The sequence below is a fragment of the Tachypleus tridentatus genome, chromosome 10, assembly GCF_004210375.1.
Source record: "Tachypleus tridentatus isolate NWPU-2018 chromosome 10, ASM421037v1, whole genome shotgun sequence".
Taxonomy (NCBI): domain Eukaryota; kingdom Metazoa; phylum Arthropoda; class Merostomata; order Xiphosura; family Limulidae; genus Tachypleus; species Tachypleus tridentatus.
The window spans coordinates 11,258,368-11,272,759 of NC_134834.1; the positions used below are offsets into that span (position 1 = coordinate 11,258,368).

At 34.9% G+C, this 14,392-nt stretch overlaps 1 protein-coding gene and 1 long non-coding RNA gene across 2 annotated transcripts in view; one reads left to right on the forward strand and one right to left on the reverse strand.

Annotated features, from left to right (window-relative positions):
* The window catches only part of LOC143228747 (uncharacterized), a 159,854-nt gene that overhangs the window by 91,875 nt on the left and 53,587 nt on the right, over window positions 1–14,392 (forward strand). The window lies entirely within an intron of this gene.
* LOC143228746 (pre-B-cell leukemia transcription factor 1-like) overlaps window positions 1–14,392 on the reverse strand; it is a 272,600-nt gene that overhangs the window by 13,772 nt on the left and 244,436 nt on the right. Inside the window, exons 4-5 of the mRNA XM_076460047.1 lie at window positions 12,925–13,119; window positions 1,381–1,512 (exon numbers count right to left, since the gene is read on the reverse strand). Coding sequence (XP_076316162.1) covers window positions 1,381–1,512; window positions 12,925–13,119 — 327 coding nt within the window. The remainder of the gene's footprint in view (window positions 1–1,380; window positions 1,513–12,924; window positions 13,120–14,392) is intronic.

Consider the following 14,392-nt stretch of genomic DNA (forward strand, 5'->3'; position numbering starts at 1 on the left):
TTTGTATAATACACTTACGTTGGCTGGTGACGTGTTAATTGAAGGAAGGGTTTGTATAATACACTTACGTTGTCTGGTGACACGTGTTAATTGAAGGAAGGGTTTGTATAATACACTTACGTTGGCTGGTGACACGTGTTAATTGAAGGAAGGGTTTGTATAATACACTTACGTTGTCTGGTGACACGTGTTAATTGAAGGAAGGGTTTGTATAATACACTTACGTTGGCTGGTGACACGTGTTAATTGAAGGAAGGGTTTGTATAATACACTTACGTTGGCTGGTGACACGTGTTAATTGAAGGAAGGGTTTGTATAATACACTTACGTTGGCTGGTGACACGTGTTAATTGAAGGAAGGGTTTGTATAATACACTTACGTTGGCTGGTGACACGTGTTAAGTGAAGGAAGGGTTTGTATAATACACTTACGTTGGCTGGTGACACGTGTTAATTGAAGGATGGGTTTGTATAATACACTTACGTTGGCTGGTGACACGTGTTAATTGAAGGATGGGTTTGTATAATACACTTACGTTGGCTGGTGACACGTGTTAATTGAAGGATGGGTTTGTATAATACACTTACGTTGGCTGGTGACACGTGTTAATTGAAGGAAGGGTTTGTATAATACACTTACGTTGGCTGGTGACACGTGTTAATTGAAGGAAGGGTTTGTATAATACACTTACGTTGGCTGGTGACACGTGTTAATTGAAGGATGGGTTTGTATAATACACTTACGTTGGCTGGTGACACGTGTTAATTGAAGGATGGGTTTGTATAATACACTTACGTTGGCTGGTGACACGTGTTAATTGAAGGATGGGTTTGTATAATACACTTACGTTGGCTGGTGACACGTGTTAATTGAAGGAAGGGTTTGTATAATACACTTACGTTGGCTGGTGACGTGTGTTAATTGAAGGAAGGGCTTGTATAATACACTTACGTTGGCTGGTGACGTGTTAATTGAAGGAAGGGCTTGTATAATACACTAACTTGGCTGGTGATATTAAACTTTATATCTTACGTAATAGTGGTATATACAGTATATTTTGCCTTATACTCACATATATTAAACTTTATATCTTGTCTTATATGTAAATATATTAAATTTTATATCTTATCTTACAGTAACATAAAATTTTATATCTGATCTACAATATGTTTTATCTTTTCGTTTAGTTTGATACTGACACATCTTTACGCAAGGTCGTTTAAAATTATTCTAACTTGTTAAAACATTACACAATCTCTCCTATTCGCTATCTTGTAAAACCAAACACTGTGGTCTTTCACCTCACACCCACCCAACCGATGTAGAGAACAAAACTTTCATACGGGCTATCAATAGAAACGTCAGCGGACAAGGCTTACCTGCGATATGGTAATCCCACATTTTCTGGCCAGTTCTTCTTTCGCGTCTTCGCTCGGGTAGGGGTTACTCAAGTGAGAATAAAAGTATTCGTTCAATATCTCCGTGGCTTGTTTACTGAAATTTCGTCTTTTCTCCTGAAAACAGTAAAACCCCGCTTTATAAATCAGCCCGGAAAGAAACGCGAAAATTACGAGTTATATACAAATAAACGTGGTTTGGTTTCAATTTCACGCAAAGCTACACGAGGGTAATCGGTGTTAGCTACTCTAATTTTGCAGTTTAAGACTAGAGGGAAGGCAGCTAGTCATCACCACCCACCGCCAATTTTTTTGCTACTCTTTTACCAACGAAGAGTGGGGTTGACCGTCACGTTATAACGCTCCCACGGTTGAAATGGCGAACATGTTCAGTGTGACCGGGATTCGAACCTGGGACCCTTAGATTGCGAGTCGAGTGCCTTTACCACCTGGCCGTGCCGGGCCCAAATAAAGGTGGCCACAATCTGCATGGGTCGTATAGCACGAGACGTTAGTGACGAAGTGGCACCAGAAACGATTTGCTGCACGTATTTGTGAGTTGTAATACGATGAAAACTGTTTATCGTTCTATCGAAATATTTACGTCACATAAAAATGCTTTTAAAAAAATCTACCAAGCTTACACCAGGCGTGGCCAAGTGGTTAACACAACCGGACTGTGAATCCGTGGATTATAGTTTGCGACTCGTTGTTATAAAACCCCGTACTCCATCCGTGGATTATGGTTTGCGACTCGTTGTTATAAAACGCCGAATCTCGGGTTACTCTCGAGAGTTCAACAAAATGGTGAAATGTTATCTCGTCCTCAGAGTATGGAGTAATAATAATATTAATTTAATCACATCACATCTTACTTGTGACTTTGACTGTGGAGCGACACATAGTGTTTAGAAGCGTAATTATGCGCACTTTGGGAAGACCGTGGGTGCAGTATCGAAAACGTCTGTTATATTTTACTTTTTAAACCTTAAAGATTTAATTATTTTAAAACTTCTGTCTGCTATCTGCGTGCGCATAATTACGCTTCTAAACACTATGTGTCGCTCCACAGTCAAAGTCACAAGTAAGATGTGATGTGATTAAATTAATATTATTATTTTGGTGTTAAACCAAAACTTACGCACACCTGCGTTCTCGGGAACCAGGCTTTTCAGAGACTTTGAAACTTTACGTGTTTCTTTTAAAAGTACATACCTTGTCTTTCTATTACACTATATTCTAACAAGTTTGTTTAAGGCATTTTCCCCCTTGAATTCTGTATCTAAACAGAGCATAAGTGAAAAGATTAATTCTGCTATGACTAAGTTCGTTTTTGTTTTAATAAAGCCACGGTTTGAACGAGCCACGTGCATCTCAAAAAATCCTAGCTAGAAACAAATATGCAAGAATTGGGAAGGCAAAGACGAAAAAAATATATATATGGATATACACAGAAGATGGCGATTTTATTTGATCCGGCGTCATTAGAAGTATCACGAGTTATGAACTTACACGTTGCATGAGAGAGACTCCATTTCGCAAATGACTATACTGATTGAAACCAGACACGAACCCCCATTTCGGATGTGCCCTTCGCAATATAAGCCTATTGATAACAGAAGACAAAGAAAAATGTGGAATGGGGGAAGTGTTTGTGTGTGTGTAGAGAACCGGAGAGTTTTCTATTAACAAGAGTAATCACGACTCTTTCCAGTCGAAAGAAGAGAAAAAAAAACTGTTTCGAAAAAACCGAGCTCAGCAGATGCTGAGAATCTATTACTTATGTTAAAAGTTTCGCTACTTCAAGTCGTGGCAGAGAAGCCAACCTAACTCCAATAACTGCAACACAAAATGGCGTCCTGTCTCAGTAAACGCTCTCAGAAAATTGCACAGCTGTGTGATAGGCGTGAACCAAGTAACAAAAACTAATAGAACCCGGCATAACAAGGTGGTTAAGGCAAACGACTCGTAATCTGAAGTTCGCGGGTTCGAATCACCGTTACGTCAAACATACTCATCCTTTCAACCGTGGGGGCGTTATAATGTGACGGTCAATCCCACTATTCGTCAGTAAAAGAGTAGCCTTAGAGTTGGCGGTGGGTGGCGATGACTAGCTGCCTTACTTCTACACTTACACTGCTAAATTAGGGACGGATAGCGCAGATAGCCCTCGAGTAGCCCCAAGCGTTGGCGGTGGGTGGTGATGGCTAGTTGTCTTCCCTCTAGTCTTACACTGCTAAATTAGAGACGGCTAGCGCGAAATTCACAACAAATCAACCGAGAACAACTAAACCAATATGGTTTTAAATCGAAACTCATGTTTCTCTCTCTCTCATTGAAATCAAATAGAAATCTACAGAAGATAAAACTCTTAACAAAATAAAACGTTACTTCAAAACACTTGTTTCTCTCGCTGGTATCCTATCAACAACAACAGAGACCTCTGTCGGCAAAATGAGACTGGCTAGAGGAATTAGCAAGACGACACTAGCTCACCCCTGTAGTGTGTTAGTAAAGTATTATCTAGTTTGATTTCCATAACGATTTGAATCAATTTTAAAAAATATACGCAGATAGCCCTCGTGCAGCTTTGCGCGAAGTTTAAAACAAACCAAACCACAGAAAATTCAAACAACTAACTCCAACATTACATAAAAAAAGTTATGGATGTTAATATGTCACAAGTATTGACGTTATATAGAATAAGTTATGGATGTGAATATGTCACAAGTATTGACGTTATATAAAATAAGTTATGGATGTGAATATGTCACAGTAACTGACATTATATATAATAAGTTATGGATGTTAATATGTCACAGTAACTGACATTATATAGAATAAGTTATGGATATTAATATGTCACAGTAACTGACATTATATAGAATAAGTTATGGATGTTAATATGTCACAGTAACTGACATTATGTAGAATAAGTTATGGATGTTAATATGTCACAGTAACACGTTATATAGAATAAGTTATGGATGTTAATATGTCACAGTAACTGACATTATATAGAATAAGTTATGGATGTTAATATGTCACAGTATCAGACGTTATATATAATAAGTTATGGATGTTAATATGTCACAGTAACTGACATTATGTAGAATAAGTTATAGAAGTTAATATGTCACAGTAACTGACGTTATATAGAAAAGTTATGGATGTTAATATGTCACAGTAACGCGTTATGTAGAATAAGTTATGGATGGTAATATGTCACAGTATCAGACATTATGTAGAATAAGTTATGGATGTTAATATGTCACAGTATCAGACATTATATAGAATAAGTTATGGATGTTAATATGTCACAGTAACTGACATTATATATAATAAGTTATGGATGTTAAAATGTCACAGTAACTGACATTATGTAGAATAAGTTATGGATGTTAATATGTCACAGTAACTGACATTATGTAGAATAAGTTATGGATGTTAATATGTCACAGTAACTGACATTATGTAGAATAAGTTATGGATGTTAATATGTCACAGTAACTGACATTATATATAATAAGTTATGGATGTTAATATGTCACAGTATCAGACATTATATATAATAAGTTATGGATGTTAATATGGCACAGTAACTGACATTATATAGAATAAGTTATGGATGTTAATATGTCACAGTATCAGACGTTATGTATAATAAGTTATGGATGTTAATATGTCACAGTATCAGACGTTATATATAATAAGTTATGGATGTTAATATATCACAGTAACTGACATTATATAGAATAAGTTATGGATGTTAATATGTCACAGTAACTGACATTATATAGAATAAGTTATGGATGTTAATATGTCACAGTAGCTGACATTATATAGAATAAGTTATGGATGTTAATATGTCACAGTAACTGACATTATATAGAATAAGTTATGGATGTTAATATGTCACAGTATCAGACATTATATATAATAAGTTATGGATGTTAATATGTCACAGTAACTGACATTATATAGAATAAGTTATGGATGTTAATATGTCACAGTAGCTGACATTATATAGAATAAGTTATGGATGTTAATATGTCACAGTAACTGACATTATGTAGAATAAGTTATGGATGTTAATATGTCACAGTAACTGACATTATGTAGAATAAGTTATGGATGTTAATATGTCACAGTAACTGACATTATATATAATAAGTTATGGATGTTAATATGTCACAGTATCAGACATTATATATAATAAGTTATGGATGTTAATATGGCACAGTAACTGACATTATATAGAATAAGTTATGGATGTTAATATGTCACAGTATCAGACGTTATGTATAATAAGTTATGGATGTTAATATGTCACAGTATCAGACGTTATATATAATAAGTTATGGATGTTAATATATCACAGTAACTGACATTATATAGAATAAGTTATGGATGTTAATATGTCACAGTAACTGACATTATATAGAATAAGTTATGGATGTTAATATGTCACAGTAGCTGACATTATATAGAATAAGTTATGGATGTTAATATGTCACAGTAACTGACATTATATAGAATAAGTTATGGATGTTAATATGTCACAGTATCAGACATTATATATAATAAGTTATGGATGTTAATATGTCACAGTAACTGACATTATATAGAATAAGTTATGGATGTTAATATGTCACAGTAGCTGACATTATATAGAATAAGTTATGGATGTTAATATGTCACAGTAACTGACATTATATAGAATAAGTTATGGATGTTAATATGTCACAGTATCAGACATTATATAGAATAAGTTATGGATGTTAATATGTCACAGTAACTGACATTATATAGAATAAGTTATGGATGTTAATATGTCACAGTAACTGACATTATATAGAATAAGTTATGGATGTTAATATGTCACAGTATCAGACGTTATATATAATAAGTTATGGATGTTAATATGTCACAGTATCAGACGTTATATATAATAAGTTATGGATGTTAATATGTCACAGTAACTGACGTTATATATAATAAGTTATGGATGTTAATATGTCACAGTAACTGACGTTATATAGAATAAGTTATGGATGTTAATATGTCACAGTAACTGACGTTATATAGAATAAGTTATGGATGTTAATATGTCACAGTAACTGACGTTATATAGAATAAGTTATGGATGTTAATATGTCACAGTATCAGACGATATATATAATAAGTTATGGATGTTAATATGTCACAGTATCAGACGTTATATATAATAAGTTATGGATGTTAATATATCACAGTATCAGACGTTATATATAATAAGTTATGGATGTTAATATATCACAGTAACTGACGTTATATAGAATAAGTTATGGATGTTAATATGTCACAGTAACTGACATTATATAGAATAAGTTATGGATGTTAATATGTCACAGTAACTGACATTATATAGAATAAGTTATGGATGTTAATATGTCACAGTAACTGACGTTATATAGAATAAGTTATGGATGTTAATATGTCACAGTATCAGACGTTATATATAATAAGTTATGGATGTTAATATGTCACAGTAACTGACGTTATATAGAATAAGTTATGGATGTTAATATATCACAGTAACTGACGTTATATAGAATAAGTTATGGATGTTAATATGTCACTGTATCAGACGTTATATAGAATAAGTTATGGATGTTAATATGTCACAGTAACTGACGTTATATAGAATAAGTTATGGATGTTAATATGTCACAGTATCAGACGTTATATATAATAAGTTATGGATGTTAATATGTCACAGTAACTGACGTTATATATAATAAGTTATGGATGTTAATATATCACAGTAACTGACGTTATATAGAATAAGTTATGGATGTTAATATGGCACAGTAACTGACGTTATATATAATAAGTTATGGATGTTAATATGTCACAGTAACTGACATTATATAGAATAAGTTATGGATGTTAATATGTCACAGTATCAGACATTATATAGAATAAGTTATGGATGTTAATATGTCACAGTAACTGACGTTATATATAATAAGTTATGGATGTTAATATGTCACAGTAACTAACGTTATATATAATAAGTTATGGATGTTAATATGTCACAGTAACTGACATTATATAGAATAAGTTATGGATGTTAATATGTCACAGTATCAGACATTATATAGAATAAGTTATGGATGTTAATATGTCACAGTATCAGACATTATATAGAATAAGTTATGGATGTTAATATGTCACAGTAACTGACATTATATAGAATAAGTTATGGATGTTAATATGTCACAGTATCAGACATTATATAGAATAAGTTATGGATGTTAATATGTCACAGTATCAGACGTTATATAGAATAAGTTATGGATGTTAATATGTCACAGTATCAGACGTTATATATAATAAGTTATGGATGTTAATATGTCACAGTAACTGACGTTATATATAATAAGTTATGGATGTTAATATGTCACAGTAACTGACATTATATAGAATAAGTTATGGATGTTAATATGTCACAGTAACTGACATTATATAGAATAAGTTATGGATGTTAATATGTCACAGTATCAGACGTTATGTAGAATAAGTTATGGATGTTAATATGTCACAGTAACACGTTATATAGAATAAGTTATAACTTATTACATAATTATGGATGCTAAGAAAGTAAAAGCTTATTTATAACAGTATTCCTCAAGCACCCTCCACAACTATCACCTTGCGAGATCGTGAGATTTCACACAAAAACTGACAGAATATACACACACATAAATCGTAAGGTTATTCTTTCATTGTACCCTGACAGACTGGGAGACACGAGCCTGTCTGCCTCCGGTACCTGAGCGGTTGAAAAACTCTGGTTTATACAATGGAAGAGAAACAAGCTACGGGTATCCTGTTATTTTTAAACAAAGCTGTAAGCCTAATCAATATTTATCACGTACAGTAAATGTAGACTCCTGCAATGTTCACACATTTATTATCTTAATTTGTTTTCCCGTTTCTTGAAATCTCGTTACAGGCAGCGAGACGGTGTCAGTTTCTTCACGTGACAACTGCTGGACGCGAGTTACTTACCTATCTGCCAGTTAACGACATCTGTAGTCCAGTCAACATATTTTTCTTCACTAACAGTATGAAGTAACAAAGGCTCTACTTTAATTTTCGCTGCGTCAAACATAGTGCGAGAATTTTTTTTATTTTTCTGGAGGCTGAAATAAAACCACGCTTTCGTTACATTGAAGCTACTTACACACGGAAATAAACAAAGGCAAAACGTGTATTTTTTTAATCAACTAATGTTAAAGTCTCAAAGTCAATAATCAAGCCTGTTTAGATAAAAGAACAAGTGACTGTGTGTACGTAAGTACAGGGTAGGACAAAAGTTGTCATTTTTACAAAATAATTTTACTACTCTGAAACGAACAATTCTTGAATTGGTTTACATTGTATTGGTGTTTAAAGTACTCGCTGTATAATACTATATGCACCAACACATAACACCAGCTGGACAAACTGTCCAAAAACGTATAATACCCATTATATCAACCGTATAATACCAACTGTACACAGGGAAGCACCGATAGTACCAACTATATAACACCAACTCTATAAACCATAAAGTATCAACTATATAACACCAACTCTACAAATCGTATAGTTACAATTCTATAACACCAACTGTACAAACAATATAGTACCAACTACATAACATTAATTGTACAAACCGTATAGTACCAACCATATAACACCAGCTGTATAAACCGTATAGTGCTAAATATATAACACCAACTGTACAAACAATATAGTACCAACTACATAACATTAATTGTACAAACCGTATAGTACCAACCATATAACACCAGCTGTATAAACCGTATAGTGCTAAATATATAACACCAACTGTAAAAACTGTACAGTACAAATTACATCAACTATATAACACCAACTGCACAAACAGTGTAGAACCAACTACATAACATAAATTGTACAAACCGTATAGTGCCAACCATATAACACCAGCTGTACAAACCGTATAGTGCCATCTGTAGAAACCGTATAGTGCCAACTATATAACACCAACTGTACAAACCGTATAGTGCCATCTGTAGAAACCGTATAGTGCCAACCATATAACACCAGCTGTACAAACCGTATAGTGCCATCTGTAGAAACCGTATAGTGCCAACTATATAACACCAACTGTACAAACCGTATAGTACCATCTGTAGAAACCGTATAGTGCCAACTATATAACACCAACTGTACAAACCGTATAGTGCCATCTGTAGAAACCGTATAGTGCCATCTGTACAAACTGTATAGTGCCAACTATATAACACCAACTGTACAAACCGTATAGTGCCATCTGTAGAAACCGTATAGTGCCAACTATATAACACCAACTGTACAAACCGCATAGTGCCATCTGTAGAAACCGTATAGTGCTAAATATATAACACCAACTGTAAAAACTGTACAGTACAAATTACATCAACTATATAACACCAACTGCACAAACAGTGTAGAACCAACTACATAACATTAATTGTACAAACCGTATAGTACCAACCATATAACACCAACTGTACAAACCGTATAGTGCCAACTATATAACACCAACTGTACAAACCGTATAGTGCCATCTGTAGAAACCGTATAGTGCCAACTATATAACACCAACTGTACAAACCGTATATTACAATTGCAGTAACCCTCTAATAAGTTGTATCCCCTCTTGTATATGGGGAAGGGGGAATAGAAATAATAACAGGGGGGATCGTGCGAAGTAAGCTACCTTCACATCGCTGATATTATAACCACTCAAGAGGATGATATCCCCCCCCCATCCATCCAAACACACAGTTGTTTACACAGTCCGCTGTGTGTGTATTGTAACTATAGGTTACATATGAGTTCTATATCCCAGACCAGAGCTGAAACATGTCTGGTATGGGTCTCACTACATAATGTTTCTTTCAAACCTCTTCTACAGCCACAAAACGCAGGAGGGAAGTGAACAAGTCGAAAGTTAACGTTTCTTGAGTTCCATCTTGACAGTCCGAGAAGACACTCTGGGGTGCGGCAGTGACTGAAAACCACCGTTAGAGGGCGTTCGAGTCGCAGTGTGTCGTATTTCTCAGATAAATTGATGTTTTGAAATTGCATGTTTTATTAACATCTGGATTATTAAATTGTTCTCCGATACGAAATAATGGACATGGACGATAAACTTTAATTACAAACAGTTATATGTATATCACGTTTCGGGTCTAGATCCTTCATCAGGTAATGTCGAAACTTCGCTAATAAAATCTTTAAGCGAGTAACTTGCTTACCAGTTTCGGAAATGTACACAAACTCTACAAGGGCAGCACGGCTCAGTAGCTTGGCATTTTGAACACGTTCTCGGACTATGCAGGGTTCAAGCCTGGCTTGCGTCGTGTCCTTGAGCGAGACATTTTACCCCGTTTGTTCCAGTGTTCCCAGCTGTACGATGAGGGCCTACGATGGACTGGTATGCTGTCCACGCGGAAACGACCTCTTTGTACTCATTAAACTTGAGTCCAGCACTGGACTTTATTTGTCATCTCGGCATGGGAGAGATTTTACCTTGACCTTGACCTAGATACTTTAAACTAGTAGAAGAAGACAGGTATTCACCAGCTTAAAACGCCTGCTGTCTTATAATTATGTAATCCGAGGGTCGCGAGTTCGAATCCCGGTCGCACCAAACATGCTCGCCCCTTTTAGCCGTGAGGGCGTTATAATGTAACGGTCAATACCACTATTCGTTGGTAAAAGAGTAGCCCAAGAGTTGGCGGTGGGTCGTGATGACTACCTGCCTTCCCTCTAGTGTTACACTGCTAAATTAGGAACGGCTAGCGCAGATAGCCCTCGAGTAGCTTTGCGCGAAATTCAAAACAAACAAACTAAGTAATACTGAGAAATGACGGTTAGTTTCATAAGGCATTTCAACCCCCCAAAGTGCGGAGCGCACTTTTACGGTAAAGGAATGAATACTACGAACCATCAGGTTCACAGACTCGCTAAGCTACTCCTGGTCTAATTCGAAAGGATAGAGTACAGTAGCCTTGTCGGACATGTAACGAACCTTTCAGTCACTTGTCCAAAAGCATTGTTTTGTGTGGGTGTTTGTGTTTTTCTTATACCAAAGCCACATTGGCTATCTCTGTGCCTCGAAAACATTGTTTGTGAAATGTATGTCTGAAAAATATGAAATAACAATTAATCGTAAGTAGAAGTCAAATTATGTAGGTATACTAATATAACATGTATATAAACATATATATATATCGGGCTTTGGATTTGCACACCTGTAAGTCTACAGTTGGCCTACAGGGGACTATGTATGTGTACCTACAACAACAAAGTTTAATACGTACAAATATAACAGTATATAAAATACATACGTATAAATATAAAACTTTATACTGAAACTTAAACACATCATGGAACATACTCCTAATCAAATACTTTACATGTGAGCTTTCACGGCGGGCCGCTTGTGTTCTTATTGGCTCAGTGATTAGAACAACTGGTAACGACACCTGGAGGTTTTGGGTCTCTTCTCACTTAAATATTCATAGTTATGTGTGTCATACGCTTCCACATATTGTGTTGAATTAATGTTATGAAAAAGGTTCTAGGCTTAAAAATTATAGAATTTAAGTTTGTTTGTTTAGTTGATTGTCGTTAAACGTAGCTACAGAAACAGAACGGGTTGTCTGTGACCATCCCACACGGGCATCGAAACCAGGTTATACATGTCGTATGCCTTCAAACTTATCGCTAAAACATAAACTGGTTTTCAAGTAAAATTTTTCAACTTCGATTGTTTTCTACACATTATGATTTATTTATAAATACTTCGACCACTTGTGCTGTTGTTTTGAGAAAGACAGTAACACACGTGTGTCGTTGTGTAAATTATAATGAATGCAATTAATTAGCAGAAATAGTGTGTTATTTCTAACGTTAGGTGGCATCAGCTCCATACAGCGAAACGTTACATAGTTATAATGCATATAGTTAGGTGTTATACTTTCATTCTGTAAGTAGTTCATCGTCTTATAATTAGATGTTATACTTTGATTCAAAAAGTAGTTCATCGTCTTATAGTTAGGTGTTACACTTTCATTCTCTAAAGAGTTCATCTCCTTAAAAGAAGGTGTTATACTTTCATTCTACAAGTAGTTCATCGTCTTATAATTAGGTGTTATACTTTCATTCTATAAATATATCATCTTCTTATAATTAGGTGTTATACGTTCATTCTATTAGAAGTTCATCTTTTTATAGTTAGGTGTTGTACTTTCATTCTATAAGTAGTTCATCTTGTTAAAAGTAGGTGTTATACTTTCATTCTATAAGTAGTTCATCGTCTTATAGTTAGGTGTTGTACTTCTATGAATATTAACACACAATATAACATAACTACTGTCACTGCTTGTGTACATTTGTCAAGAGCTGTTTTTCTCATGCGTTTTTTTTATTTTTTTTCTCAGAAGAGTTAAATATATTCACAAACCTGGCATCAAGAAACCTGGACCTGAGGATCATGACTGCCTCGCACGTGCTCTGTTTCAGCTGCACCTGGATCGAGTTGAACTTCCGGTGGATGATGTGAACCATCCGTTCAATTTCTTTAGACGTGATTGGTCGATTCCGGCTCTGTTCCCTGAGAAGATTCATGACGTGTGTCGTAAACTCGCTACACGCCTAGAGATAAAGTAGCTGTTGTTACAAGAAACCTGAAACTCGCATGTGACGTAGTTGAAACCGAACTTTATTAAACTATAATATTAAAATAACTTATATATATATTTTAAAACTGACCACTTTAAACGGTGTTTAACTGGATATTTAACACCATACTATAATACAAATAGGTTAACATTACACAGATGCGGTTTTGATAGAAGCCGTTACACCTTTATTCTCCGTCTTAGTTATTATTCGTGGATTAATGGGACGTTTGGATAACTCAGAAATTATACATATATATATATATATATATTAATAATCCACCTTATTGGAATAATCCCTCATCCATAAACCTAATCTTCAGCGCCGAAGTTATTTAACACAGTTTACGTCCACGTAAGTACGTATTTGAGTACATATACGATTTTCGAATAGTTATAAAACTTCATGAAAGCGCTGATAACAAGTTGGTTCCCCTTTACGAGCGGGGAGTCTATCGAGACGGGGTCTAGGGTAATAAAACAAAGCCATCCGGGAGTTAACGAGCTTGGCTTGTGTGGAAACAATCAACAGGTGCCTTCTGGCTCGTGTGGTCCTCAAACTTGTTTAAAACGTCATACAGTCGTCAAGCGCTGAGAATACAAACATGACACGTGAAACTTCTTAAAACTGTCAGACACGAAGAATAAACACATGCTGGATTAGAATTTTCTGTTTCTGATCAGGAACTCTGATTACAAATAAAACAAATGATAAAAGTCAACAGTGATGTCGTGAAAACCAACTTGTAGAGAAATATATATTTATGTAAAAAAATTTATGTAGAAACGAGGTCCTAGAAGAAGGTCGAAACGTTGTTCACTCCTCTACGTAAAATATTTTCTCAACCCAAACGAGCCGTTTTACATATATAAAAGTCAACAGATAAGTAACTTAACATTTTCCTCAGACTACAAATAAGATATAAGTAAACAAATAAGTTTTCTGACAGTTTACCAAGAAGTGCGAGTTAAAAATGAAAGTTTTTTATATATCTGAATTTAACGTAAAGCTACATGAGAGCTACCTACTCTACCGTCCGTAATTTTGAAATAAGATACTAATAGGGAAATCAGCTAGTCATTATCACTTATCAGCTAGGCATTACTCTCGTATCAGCTAGGCATTACTCCCGTATCACCTAGTCATTACTTCCGTATCAGCTAGTCATTACCCCCGTATCAGCTAGTCATTACTTCCGTATCAGCTAGTCATTACTTCCGTATCAGCTAGTCATTACTTTCGTATC